Source organism: Colius striatus, chromosome 25, assembly GCF_028858725.1.
Source record: "Colius striatus isolate bColStr4 chromosome 25, bColStr4.1.hap1, whole genome shotgun sequence".
NCBI lineage: Eukaryota > Metazoa > Chordata > Aves > Coliiformes > Coliidae > Colius > Colius striatus.
The window spans coordinates 3,691,570-3,704,759 of NC_084783.1; the positions used below are offsets into that span (position 1 = coordinate 3,691,570).

At 56.5% G+C, this 13,190-nt stretch overlaps 1 protein-coding gene across 2 annotated transcripts in view; it reads left to right on the forward strand.

Moving 5' to 3' along the window:
- Positions 1–9,551, forward strand: part of HOMER3 (homer scaffold protein 3) — a 33,983-nt gene extending 24,432 nt beyond the window's left edge. For both annotated transcript variants that reach the window (XM_062014937.1, XM_062014938.1), the window contains exons 5-9: positions 1,352–1,473; positions 2,414–2,570; positions 4,866–4,976; positions 5,850–5,930; positions 6,661–9,551. In XM_062014937.1, the coding sequence (XP_061870921.1) occupies positions 1,352–1,473; positions 2,414–2,570; positions 4,866–4,976; positions 5,850–5,930; positions 6,661–6,849 (660 nt within the window). In that variant the 3' untranslated portion in view covers positions 6,850–9,551. The remainder of the gene's footprint in view (positions 1–1,351; positions 1,474–2,413; positions 2,571–4,865; positions 4,977–5,849; positions 5,931–6,660) is intronic.
- Positions 9,552–13,190: the final 3,639 nt, after the last annotated feature.

Consider the following 13,190-nt stretch of genomic DNA (forward strand, 5'->3'; position numbering starts at 1 on the left):
TGGTGTTTTCACTCAGGGTGCAGAAAGCAGAGCTGTGACTGAGCCTGTGCTTGGAGTTTATGAAGTCTGGCAGCTGCTCTGAGCAGCAGGAAGAAAATCCTGTCAAGAATTCAGCAAAACCCTGCAATGAGCAGCTTGAGCTCAGGGTTGTGCAGGGCTCTGGCCCCCAGTGGCAGCCAGAAACATCACTGGCCATTGGCAAAGGGAGGCTGGGGGACAGAGAACTCAGTGGCCAAAGCCAGGAGGGAGGCAGAGCTGGTGTGTGCAAGCTGTGGCACAGCTGCCCAGGGTGTGTGTGCACTGTGCTTGCTCCCCCAGCATGGCATGGAGACAGGGAAAGGGAGAATATGGCAAGAGGGTGGCTGCTGGAGGAGGGAAGGGCTGCCCTATGTCCACAGAGCTTCCAAAGGCATTGCTGTGCCATGACTGGTGCTGCTGAGCCATGTGTGAGGACCTTGGCCACCTCTTGTTGAGCAGACAAGCACAGCACTGCCTCAGAGTTAGGAGTGAGGGGCTGTGTTCCTCACCAGGGTGTGGGATGCAGCAAGAGACTGGGCAGCAGGGGCAGGGAGCTTCTGCTCCCCCTCTGCTCTGCCCTGCTGAGGCTCATCTGGAGTCCTGTGGCCAGTTCTGGGCTCCTCAGCTGCAGAGGGACAGGGAACTGCTGGAGAGAGGCCAGTGCAGGGACACCAAGATGCTGAGGGGACTGGAGCATCTTCCTTGTGAGGAAAGGCTGTGGGACCTGGGGCTGTTCAGTCTGGGGAAGAGGAGCCTGAGCTCAGGGACATCTCAGCAACACTTCTAGGTGTTTAAAAGCTGTCTGTCAGGAGGTTGAGGCAGCACTTTGCTGTCTCCAGTGCCAGGACAAGGGATGAAGCTGCAACACTGAAAGTTCCACTGAAACACCAGGAGCAAGTCCTTTGGTGCTGAGGTGAGGGAGCCCTGGCCCAGGCTGCCCAAGGAGGTTCTTTAGGAGGTTCCCAAACCCATCTGGACACATTCCTGTGCCCCCTGACCATGAGGAACCAGCTTTAGGGCTGGATGATCTTCCAGTCCTCTTCATTGTGTGATTCTCTGGTTCCACTGGCACAGGAGCAAGTCCTTTGGTGCTGAGCTGAGGGAGCCCTGGCCCAGGCTGCCCAGGGAGGGTGTGGAGGCTCCTCTCTGGAGGTTTCCACCCCCTCTGGACACATCCCTGTGCCCCCTGAGCCAGGGGAAGCTGCTTCAGGGCTGGATGAGCTCTGCAGGGCCCTTCCCACCCCCAGCACTGTGAAGCAGCCTGTAGAGACCTCATGGCTCCATGGCCTGACCCTCCCTGCTGTGTGCTAACCAGCTCTTTCTCATCCCCCAGGTACTGCCAAGCCCCATCATCAGCTCCAATGGGCCAGGAGAAGATAAGCTGTTCAGGAGCCAGAGTGCTGATGTTGAGGTAACAACAGAGAAGGAGAGGCTGAAGAAGATGCTCTCAGAAGGGTGAGGCTGCCACAAGTGCTTCTGGCTCCTAATCTATCTATGCTGGCAGGATTTGGTCCATGTCCCTGTCATCCCAGTGCTTGCAGAGACCCTGAATGACTTGAGTGGCTTCATCCCAAATGCTTTGGACCTGATGCTGCTTCTTGTAGGTAGCTGAGCAGTGAGTGCTCTGTGTCCACTGCTGCTCAGACAGCTTCACCTCACCAATTCCCTTCTTCCCCAGAGGAAAGGTTCTTCCCAGCTTGGAGGTGCAATGCCCAGTTCAGCTGGTGTGGGAAGGAGAATGCTTTGTGCTTTGCAGTAGGGATGAGTTGATACCAGCTACCTACAGGTCAGCAGTTAGTGATGGTCAGATGGCCCTGGGCTGCATTTGTGTTCATTCCCCTGATGGTTCCAGCCAAACCCCTGCTGCTTCCACTCTTTATCTGTTCCAAACACAAAGACTGGATGATCTTCCAGTGGCTCCTCTTGCTCCCTGTGGCTCCTGTGGAGCTCTCAGATTGAACACTGAGATTCTTTCTAGATCAAAAGCAAGTGTCCTTTGCTCCCTTCCCCTGAGTCTGGGCTTGGCAGGGTTTTCCTCAAAGTAAACTCAGATGTAACAAAGGTTTTAAGGGGATTCCCAGTCCCACATGGCAAAGCTCCTGGCCAGCAGCTGGGTCTCCCCCAGCCTCCCACCCCATTGGTGTCACAGCGTGGTGTCTGCAGCCTCAGGCACACACATGTGGCCTCCAAGCCAAGTATTTCCCAAGGAGAGCTGCAGATTCAGGGCTGGAGGAAGCATTTCCATTTGGGAAGTGATGTAAAAGCCAAACAGCAAAGGAGGAGCTGCCCAGCACTCCCAAGAGCAGGTTTCAGTGCAGGTGAGCACTGAGGGGAGAAACCTTCCTGCTGAGGCTCCTTCTGCACCCCTGCACACTTGCCCTGTTCTCTCACACAGCTCAGTGAGTGAGGTCCAGTGGGAAGCTGAATTCTTCAGCCTCCAGGACAACAACAACAAGCTGGTGGCTGCTCTCCATGAAGCCAACACCAACGTGGAGCAGTGGAAGAAGCAGCTGGCTGCTTACCAGGAGGAGACGGAGACGCTGCGGCACAGGGTGAGCAGAGCAGGGAGAGCAAGCCCCTGGCTGGACCCCAACACTGCCACTGTCAGCAGGGGATGGGATGGAAATCACAGTCTCAAGGGTTGGAAGGGACCTGCAAAGCTCATCCAGTGCAACCCCCCTGCCAGAGCAGCACCACCTAGAGCAGGGCACACAGGAACTCATCCAGCTGGGTTTGGGATGTCTGCAGAGAAGGAGCCTCCACAGCCCATCTGGGCAGCCCCTGCCAGGGCTCCCTCACCTCAACAGGGAACAAATCCCTCTTTGTGTTTCTCTGGAACCTCTTCTGTTCCAGTTTGTCCCCATTGCCCCTTGTCATTGGCCATCCCTGAGCACAGCCTGGCTCCAGCCTCCTCACACCCACCCTTGATGCATTTGTGAACATCAGTGAGGTTACCCCTCAGTCTCTTCTCCAAGCTGCAGAGCCCCAGCTCCCTCAGCCTTTCATCACAAGGCAGATGCTCCACTCCATCATCTCTGTGGCCCTGTGCTGAACTCACAGGATCTGAAGGGCTGGAAGGGAGCTGCAAAGCTCAGTCAGTGCAACCCCCCTGCCAGAGCAGCACCACCTAGAGCAGGGCACACAGGGACTCATCCAGCTGGGTTTGGGATGTCCCCAGAGAAGGAGCCTCCACAGCCCATCTGGGCAGCCCCTGCCAGTGCTCCCTCACCTCAACAGGGAATATCCAGGCTGCTGCTGTGAGCCTGGCAGGGAAAACATGTCAAGGAATAAGGGCATGTAAGTAGGGAGCTGTCACAAGAGCTTGTGTTTTCTGCAGAGCAAGGTGGGAGCTTGTCCCTGTGCATAAGGAGAAGGAAGCAGAGCACAGAGAGCAGCAGCTCCCCTCCAGGACCTGCTGGGGTTAGTTCCCAGCTGCCAGCAATACTGATGCTCACCCTCACCCATCAGGGCAACCTTCTGACTACTGGCAGGAGGGATGGAGATTGCTCTGTCTGCTGTAATTAGCTTAAATCCAAGCTGCAGCATCATGAAACCCTGGTGGCACAGCACAAACCAGCCCTTGTGTGCTTGGAATAACAGGATCTTTTGACCTACATAATGTCAGATTAGTCCCAGATCAACTGAGGGAGCCTGTGGGCATCTGGGCAGAGGAGTCATATGGTTGGGCTTGTTGAGAGGGGAGAACTGCAGAGTAGCTGGGGAAAAGCTTTTAGGACAGTTGGGGTTTGGCTGGCAAGGACTCTGGAGCTTTGGAGAAGGCAGAAAGCCATTTCTCTTGGAGAGAGCTCCTTGAGAAGACAGCAGGGGGTTTATAGCAATTAAGAGCTGCTTGCACTTGCTGGCTGTTATGTGGCCAGCCTGGCAGCAGCCAGCCTTCCCCAGGGCTCTCTGTGCCCACTGCTCATTCTCAGCACTGGAGGCAGACAGTGAAAGAGCTGCAAGGGAGAAAACTTGTCCCCTGCAGCAGGAGTCTTGGTGGGGTTGGGGGTGGTTTGGGGCTGGCTGGGTCAGGCATTGCCCACTCTGTGCAGCCTCAGCTGCTTGCTGGCTGCTCTCCCAGCTGGGAGGGAGCATTTGCTGAGCTTTGAGGGAAAGGCAAGCTGGGGACTTTGCAGGATCACAGGAGAAACTGCACTCAGTGGAAGAGCTGGATTCTGGGGACCAGTGCTGGTTGGTTCTGGCCATGACCCTCTGAGCCTGACAGCTCCCAACCACTCTTCACACCAACCCTGGCAGAGGCTTGAGCCAGCCAGTGCTGCCCCAGCTCATGGGCAAAGCAGCACACCAGGGTCCCAGCCCTGCCTGGGGGAGGACAGGACCCCTCCCTGAAGCTGTACCTGCAGAGCTTGGTCTGCTTGCTCCAGACCTTCTGATGGGCTTTTAAATGTGCATCTTCTTCATGGATAATCTCCCACAGGGCTGGGGAGTGCACTTGGGCAAACCCAACCCCCAGCTCTGCTGTGGTTGAGCTGCACTTGGCCTCAGCAGTCTCTTGCCCAGGGATGGGAATGGAAGTGGATCCAGCCATCACTTGGGTTGTGGGTCCATGTGCTGCTTGTCTGCCAGCCAGGCTTTGCTGGAAGTGCAGGAGAAAGCAAAGACAGAGCCTCCAGACTGAGTTTTGTCACAGTGTGTCTCTGTGTGTGATTTGGGCAGAGCAAGAGAGAGCTTTTTTCCCCCCCTAAGAGCCCCATGGTGGGAGCTGCTGCTGTGTTGGAAGCCTGGCTGGGTTTGCAAGGAGGACAAGGCATGAGAGTGCCTGGGATAAGGTGTGAGGACATCCCTGTGCCTCTGAGCAGGTCTCCCCTGTGCTTGCTTCCATGCAGGTAGCAGAGCTGGAGTCACAGGGGGTTCATGATTCCTCCAGTGAGAACAACAAGGAAGAGCTGAGCCAAACCCTGGAGGAGCTGGAGCTGCTGATCAAGGCTAAGGATGAGGTAACAACCCACAAAGCCTGAGGCTGAGCAGCCTGTCCCTCACCAACACCCTGTCACCACAGCTTGGAGGAGAGCAGAGCACCTTGGGCTGTTGCACATCGTGCCTGTGCAAGCCAGGAGCCTCTGTAAGCCAGCCCAGGGCCCTTGGTGGTCTCCCTGCCCAGAGAAGCAAAGCAAAGTGAGGGTGAGGTGCTGGGAGTTTGCCATGCAGATGCCATGGAGTGGAGCCTCAGGGAGGGCTGTGTGTTCCCCTCTCAGCTGTGTGCAGCTGCAGCCAGCCTCCAGTGTGGTAATTGCTTCTTGCTTTCATTGCACTTGACTAAATGATGCAGAGTTTTCATTGCAGAGGCTGGGAAGGGGGGAGATGTGGAGAGCCCCTGTGGTCTGCACACCTGCAGGCTCTCTGGGGGCTGTGCTGCTGCAGGCTGGGTGGATGGAGCTTTGGGGTTGGAGGTGCTTTGGAGTTCCTGATCCTTAGTGAGATCTCTTCCCCTCCTCCCCAGAGCTACTCAGGCTCTGGGGGAAATGCTGGGGCAAGTTGGAAGAGACCCTTTAAGATGGAGACCAACTAAGTGAAGGTGTGCAAAGGCTTTTACCCAACAGCTGAGCAGGGGCTCTGGTCTCAGCACCCTGGGGGCTGATCTTGAGCCTTGCTGGCTCTCAGCCAGTCATCTTGATTAGGACCTAACAGTGTAGAGGGAGGCAGCAGGTGCAGCAGAAGTAGATCAGAAAGGGAGGGATTCAAACTTGGAGCCAAGTGTGGTTGTGTGATGCTTGGAGAGAGAGAGAAGGGACTTTGGTTGGGTTGTGTGGAGGAAGGGTGCTGGGACAGGAGTGGGTGTGACAGTGATGCTTTTCCTCCTCCTGTCTTAGGAGATCCAGATGCTGAAGAGCCAGAAGTGTGGCCACTGGGAAGCAGAGGGGGAGCGTGAGGAGACGCTGCAGAAGCTGCAGGTGAGGGAGCAGATCCACGCTCACAGGGATCCAGCCCCATTGCTCCACTGAGGGGCACTTGCCTGCCTCAGTCTCTGGGTGAGGGGGACAAGTCCTTGCCTGTCTCTCTGCCTTTTTTCCCCCCCTGACAAAGGCAACAGCAACCCCAGCCATCCTGTGCTGTGCCAGTGCAGCAGCCCGTGCTGTGTGTCCTCAGCAGGACAAGGTGATGCCCTGTCCCTCCTCATCTCTTGCATGGCCCTGTGGCTGGGCAGGGATGGCTGGAGAACAGAGCAGTGGCACACTGTGGCTGGCAGGAGGGAGGCAAGCTGCCCTGCACCTCAGGGCAAGGGCACAGATGGCAGCACAATGTGTTGTGTGCTCCCTGGGGCACCACCTTGCTCGTGTTTTACCTCCAAGCTGCTGAAGCAGGGCATCTGCTGCAGGGCTCAGCCTGGCTCTCATGGCTCAGGGCTGCAAGCAGACACCAAGCAGAGCCTCAGAGCTGGAGGCAGATGATGGGGATGGGAGGAGATGTGCCTTTGTGGGCAGCTGCCTGCCTTTGGGGCACACATGGGGTGTGTGTGTGTGTGTGCACCAGAGCACGAGGCTGGACACGGGGAGATGAGCTTGGGGAGTGTGGGCAGCTTGGTGCAGGGTTGCCAGCAGGGCTGTTGTGGCTGGGAGGAGCTTGAGGGCTGTGAGCAGTGTGCTCAGGACCTGGGCTGAAGCTCATCCAACCCCTGGGCAGGAGCTGGAGCTGCGGAACACGGAGCTGGAGCGGCGCTTGCACCTGGCTGAGCAGACGCTGGCTGAGACGTTGGCTGAGAGGGAGAAGATCCACAACGAGGTCACCAAAGTGGCTGAGATCATGGATGTGAAGATCTTTGAGCTCAGTGAGATCCGCCAGGGACTGGCCAAGCTGCTGGAAAGCAACTGAGCAGCAGCAGCCCAAGGGGAGCCTGGGCTGGGCATGGACACTGGCAGCCTCCAGCTCTGCCTGGGCAGGATCCAGCATCCCCCCAGCTGCCTGCACACTGAGACCAGCCCCAGCTATTTGCTGCCCTCTGAACACCCAGGTGAGGGCACAGAGGACCTGAGCTGCTGAAGGAGCATCTCCCAAGTGACAAACAGACCTCAGTGGACCCTGGTGAGGCTGTGACACGGGTCAGTGGCAGCAGAGGTCCCTGTGCTGCCTCCCAGCCTCCTGCTGCCACAGTCTCCAACCTTTGCACAGTCCCCCTGGGGAGCAGCCTGAGCTGCAGCTGCCTCTTCTTTTTTCTCCAGTAGTGTTTTTTTAGGAAACCACTTGCCTTTTGCAAAGAAGCTGCCTCTTTCCCCACCTAGAGAGGGGAGGGAAGGGGAGTTCTTGCACCCTGAGGGCAACAATTGCTCCTTTTCCTCTTCCCCAGCCCCAACTGCAGGATCCTGTCCCACTGCTCACTGGCAGGAGCTTCAGGAGGCAGCAGGGTCCCCAGTGCACAGAAGGGTGCTTCCCACTCTTCACTCCCATCCTCCAGAGGAAAGGGAACTGCAGGTTTTGAAGCTCTTATTAGTTTCATACAGTGGGATTTGGTGACTTTGAGGCTTGGTTGGGAAAGGGGGGGGTTGGGACAACCCCAAGGGGGCACCCAGCAGCCTGACAGGTTGGCATCTCTCCCAGCCTCTGTGGCCTGCTGTTAATTGCAATTAAATGGAGCAAATCCCAGTTGCTCTTGGCTTCTTTTTTGGCCTTTTCCCTTGGGCAGGAGCCCCCAGAGCTGTCCTGCTCCCTGCCAGCCCAGCAGCACAGCCTGGGAAGGGGCCAGGTCCCAGCTTGCCAGGCTCACCCAGCTGAGCTGAGGGCAGGCTGTGCTGGGCACATGCTGGGGCTGGTGCCCCACAAGCCCTGAGGGAAGTGTTGGGAGTTATTGTAGCTGTTATCCAGGCACAAGAACCTGAGGGAAGCACTGCAGGAACCCCAAAAGCTGTGTTCCCCTGGGCCTGTAGTTGCCTGGCAGCATGCTTAGCCCTGTCCAAATGCCAAAGCAGTGTCTGTGTAGATGTAGTTCAGAACCTTCCAGGACTGGTGATGGATTTGGCTTTGCTTGGTGGATTTTTCTGGCCCTCTTTGCCTCTATAAACGAGGCAGAGCCAGCAGTGACCCTGCAGGCACTGCCCTCCCCAGCTCCTCAGGGGCTGCCTCTCCTCTCCCTGCCCTGCTGACCCACAGCTTGCACACTCTGCAAGTCAGGGCAGGGTTTGGATCTGACACCTTGGGATTCTGCTGGAGTGGAGACCTGCTGGTGACTCTGCTGGCTTGTGCCTGGGCAAAGCCCTTCCCTTTCCCAGGGGTGATGAGGAAACATGAAGCTTTCCAGGCTTGCAGAGGCAGGGAAGGGCTTTTCTCTTTGGAGTTTGGATGTTTTCCCTTAGTTTCTACCTTTCATTTTTGCATGAAGTGTTCTCACAAGTGTGTGAGGCTGCAGTTACTGGTGGAATAGCTTCAGGATCTTTAAAAGGGGAAGGAAGCAACTGGGGTGGGGGGAGAGAGGCAAAAAATGTCCAAGAACTCCTTTCCCACCCCATGGCAGGGTTGGGATTGAATTCCTCCAGGAGGAGGCTTGAAACAGAGCTCAGCTCCAAGCAAGGTGTGCTTTTGTTGGTGTCCTGGCAGCTGGGAGGAGGAGGATGGGATTGGGGGGGTGGAATATGGAAGACTGTTGAGCAAAAGTGTCTTGTGCTCTGTGCTGCTTCCCTCTTGCACTTGTGTGGCTGTGACTCATGAGGAGCTTGAGGAGATGCTGGCACTGACTGTGGTGGCCAGTGCCTGTGGTGTTGGGCACTGCTGGGGCTGGGCAGTGCTCAGGCAGCAATGCAGTGTCCCCCCACAAGCCTCAGCAGCCCAGGATCCTCAGATGTAACCTCCCCCCAGGGAGCTGCTGTCCAAGGAGGGAAGGGGGACACCCACTCACCTTGGGAAGAGCAGATTCCTCCCCTCAGCTCCTGGGAAGGCAGAAGGAAGGAGGATGGTCCATTCCCTGAACCTTCTGAGCAGCATGTTGACTGCAAATGGTGCTGGTGGCCTCTGGAAGGTGATGCTGGGGCTGCCCTGCCCTGTCCCAGCTGGAGACCTGTGGGACTCTGTGGTTGCTGGGCATCACACTCAGCTGCCCCCAGTCCTGGCTGGGCTCTGGGGCTTTTCCACTCTCAGGAACAGAGGCTGTGTTCCTTTCCTGGTTGCAGTAATTCTTCTCCTGGGTGCTGGTTGCAATCCTTCTCCTTGCCAGCATCATCTGAATGGTGTCTGTTTGATGAGATCTGTCCTGTGCTCAGCACTTGGGAAGTCTTTTATGGAGGCATCACAGAGCAGTGTGATGGATGGTTCTTTGCCTTGCAGTCCTTCCCCTCTCCTGAACTAATGAAAGCCCATTCATCAGCAGCTCTTGCTAAAAATGCCCCTAAATCCCCTTAAAGCAGGAGCCAACCCTGCAGCAAACACTCATCCCATCTGTCCCACTCCAGTGAGCATTTCCAAAGGGCTTCAGCACTCAAACACATCCCCCCTGTGCCCTTCCCAGCCCTCACCCCCCTCCCTCTTCATGCTTCTCTTGCTTCAAAAGGAGAAAACCTTGTGTTACAAAAGCCAGCACTGAAGGGCAAGGCTCCAGGCTTGTGTTTGCTTCTGTCTCATGATAACAATTACTGTCAACAGCTAAATAACAGAGGCTGCCTGGCTGAAGGAGGAATGCTCCTGCCTGCAAGTGCCTTGAGAGACTTCATTCTTTGGGCAAAGTGGGGTTTTAATGAGTCATAGAAGAAGGAAGGGAACAGGGAGGGGAAAGGGGTGATGGAGGAGCTGAGGATGAACAAATAGAGAATCCTTTAGCCAGCAGGATCCTGTGGTGCATCACAGCCCAGGTGAGAGCCTCTGCCCTCCAGCCAGACCCAAGTGTGTGTGACCAGCTCAGCAAGAGCAAATGCAGCTTTGCTAGTGCAGGATGTGCCAGCAAGAAGAGACACAGCAGAAGGATGTGTCTAATGCAGACACCAGCAGGTAGATGCCAAGAGAGGAGTTCCAGGCTGAGGAGGAAGGCAAAGGCAGGCAGAGCTGGAGCTGGCCTGGCCCTGGGTGACATCAGCAGCAGCTTTGCCTCCTCCCTCACCTCCCCAGGCTGGGATTCCTCCTCCTCCACAAAGCAGATCATCACCCTGCAAGGAAGGTCTGTTGCACTTCAATTACTGGCACTGCCAAGGTGCCTGGAGAGCCAAGAGGAGAGGAGCTTAGCACAGGCTGGTTCCTACCCTACACCTGCTGAGTGAGTTGAAGCAAGAGGGAAAAGCCTTTGACCTCCCTAAAAGCTGCTGCAGAGCCCCTGGGTAAGGTGGTGTGGTGTTCCACAGCCCCACAGCAAAGCTCCTCAGCAGCTTGTCTTTGGTATCTCCAGTGAGAACACCCTGAAACAAGCTCTTGAGCCAAAGGATCAAACCTGGATGGGGGAGTGGGGTGGGGATTGGTAATTAAACAGCACCATTCATCAGAAAGAGGTGGCCCAACCCTTTAGAGCTGCTGAGATCAGCTGAGATCAGTCAGGGGACTGGTTATTTTTAGTGCAGGGATGGGCTGTTGCCACTTGGCAGCACAGGGAAGGGGACACTGGGAGTGTGACACCCCCCACACACACATGCACAGCCTGAAAGGCAATTTGTGTGTGCACAGAGAGAGGGCAATTAGATGTGTGTCTTGGCAAATGGCCACAAACACATCATCACACCCCCAAATTCCAGGGAGGTTCCCAGCCCCCTTTCCCAGAGTAATTTCTAATGGGGATGGTGATTACATTGTGGTGTGTGAAGGCAGTTTCTGCTCTGAGGGGAAAAAGAACATGAGCTACAGCAGTAATCATCTCTGCACAAGGTGTTCCCTTCTCTGCCAGCATCCCTCCAACCTGCCCAAAAAGCCCCAGTGCCATGAGGCAGAGCAGCAAAGCTCCAGGCAGGAGAATGTGGCAGCTCCAGCAACAGGTAACCTGCAGGAGCATCACTTGTGCATGCAGGGCTCTGCTGAGTGTGAGCCTGGGCAGGGACAGGGCACCAAATTCCCCTTCCCCTGGGTGGAAGCTGCTGGGTGGAAGGAGTCAGGAGGCTGATGTCACCCCTGATGTCACCCCTGTCCCCAGGGTGTGCAGGGAAGGGCTCTGCAGGCTGCAGCACCGTGCTCCAGCTCATGCCTCCCTTTTGTACTTGCCTGGGACTTGCACAGGCCACCTCAAGCTGTTCCCCTCTCACATCCCCCACCCTGCAGCCTGTGTGGGGGACAGAGGGAGGAAAGCAGCCTGTGCTCTGCCTCCTCACCCTGGGGGCAGCTTATTTTGCCCAAGGGCTGGTAGCACAAGTCAGGGAGGATGAGGATGCTGCCTGGAGGCTCTGCCTTCTCTCTCACTGATGCTGGGCTTAGGATTTCACATCCCAGGAGGCAAGAGACAGAAATCATCTGTCTTTAGACTCACTGGCTGGAGACACTGATGCCCAGACCTTGGTAGGGGTGGATGGGACAGTGTCAGAGCCTGGAGGCATGAGTGGTCTCACAGCTTGTGATGTTTGGGCTTGGCAATTCAAGAATGATCCTGGGAAGCACTGAGCAGAGGTGAAGGGATGGGGATGAGCCACTGCAACAGGCTGCTGTTGTGCTCACAGCTTCTGGTTGCAAGGCTGGAGCAATCTTCTGCTCCTTGGCAAGTGCTGCTCTCTCCCAGAGCAAGGGATGGACTCCCAGGAGCCAGAGCTGCTGCAGGGAGGGAGAGACTGGGGTGAATGAAACAGGAGCAGCAGGGAGAAAAAACCCCAAAGACCCAGATATTCCTTCCCTCTGACCCATTTGTGGAGTCCTGATGCTGGCAGGGAGGAATTAAGTGTGGAGCATCATAGCCAGGGTGAAGGCACAAGTCTGGGCAGCTGCAGTCAAGCCCTGACAGAGGGTGTGCCATGGACAAGGAGTTGAATCAGCACAAATGGGCTGGGAAGGGCTTTAAAAGTGCAGCAAGGAAGGTGAAAGTTCAACACAGCAAGTGTGAAGAGTTGGGAGCAGAGCCCTGGGCTGGAGAAGCCAGAACCAGGCTGGAGGGGAAAAGGCCATTCCTGGTAACAAAGCTGCTTAAGCAGCTTTTGAGGGCTTTCAAAACAGCTGAGTTGGTGTCTGCAAAGAGCATCCAAAGGTAAAGCAGCAGCTGGCACAGTGCAGGCTGGAGCAGTGAGATCCCAGCCAGCACCAAGGACCCACAGTGTGTGAAGTGCACAGCCATGGGGGGGGTGTGCAGCAAGTGCAGCCCCTGCCAGGGCTGAGCTGGGAATGGCTGCAGCCAGCAGCAGCAAAGCTGCAACAGCAGCTCCAATGCAGCAGAGAAAAGCCTGACCCAAAGGTTACCCCAGACTGTTGCACTGCAGCTGCCTTTTGTCCCCTGTAGAGATCCACAAGTGTCCTGTCTGATCCAGCCTCCAGAGATGAAGGGGGGCAGCTGCTGAAGGGAACTGCTGTGGTACCAAACCTGCCCCTTGCTCAGCAGAAGTGCCAGTGGGAGCATTTATCACTCTCTCTCCTGCCTAGGAGGATCCCAGCCTCTCCCTTCTCCCTGCCAAAACTGCTGGGAAGCAGCTCCTCAGAGCTGGGTGTTCCTCCAGAGGAGGAGCAGAGATGGGGGAAAGACTCCAGGAACAAATGTCTCCTCACACACACAAAGCAGCCAGTGTTGGGCTGTGCCTTAGGAGCACTCAGCCTACAGACCACACAGACTCCCCCTGAGCTGGGAGGCAAGAGGAGCACAGGCTGAGTGAGCCCCTTGGAGCAGGGGGGGACAGGAGGATGAGGAGCAGAGCTGGCTCCTCCTGCACACTCTGGTGTTCAGCAGCTGCAGGAGAAGCAGCATCTGAGCTGCTGGATTGAGAAGAGTTTCCATGGCAACCCAAGCAGGGGCATCCCCCCTCCTCCCCAGAGCTTGGGGGGCTCAGGCTGAGGCCATGGGTAGGGCTGGGGCCATTCCTGCCCTGCACACAAAGGGGCTCCCAGCCCAAGGGGAAGGAACTCTCATGTTCCATGGGGAGCCCAAAGGTTTCTGACCATGTTGAGTGCAAATCCCACCTGGGAGGCAGCGAGTGGCAGCACCACCAGCCACAGCAGCCACTGTCCTTTCACCTTGGAGCTTCCTCATCTGGGTCTTTAAAGCATCTTTCTACACTCCCAACTCACACAGCAGCTTCTCCTCTGCTCAGCCACTCCCCAGACTGCTGAGCTGAAGCATCTAGTCA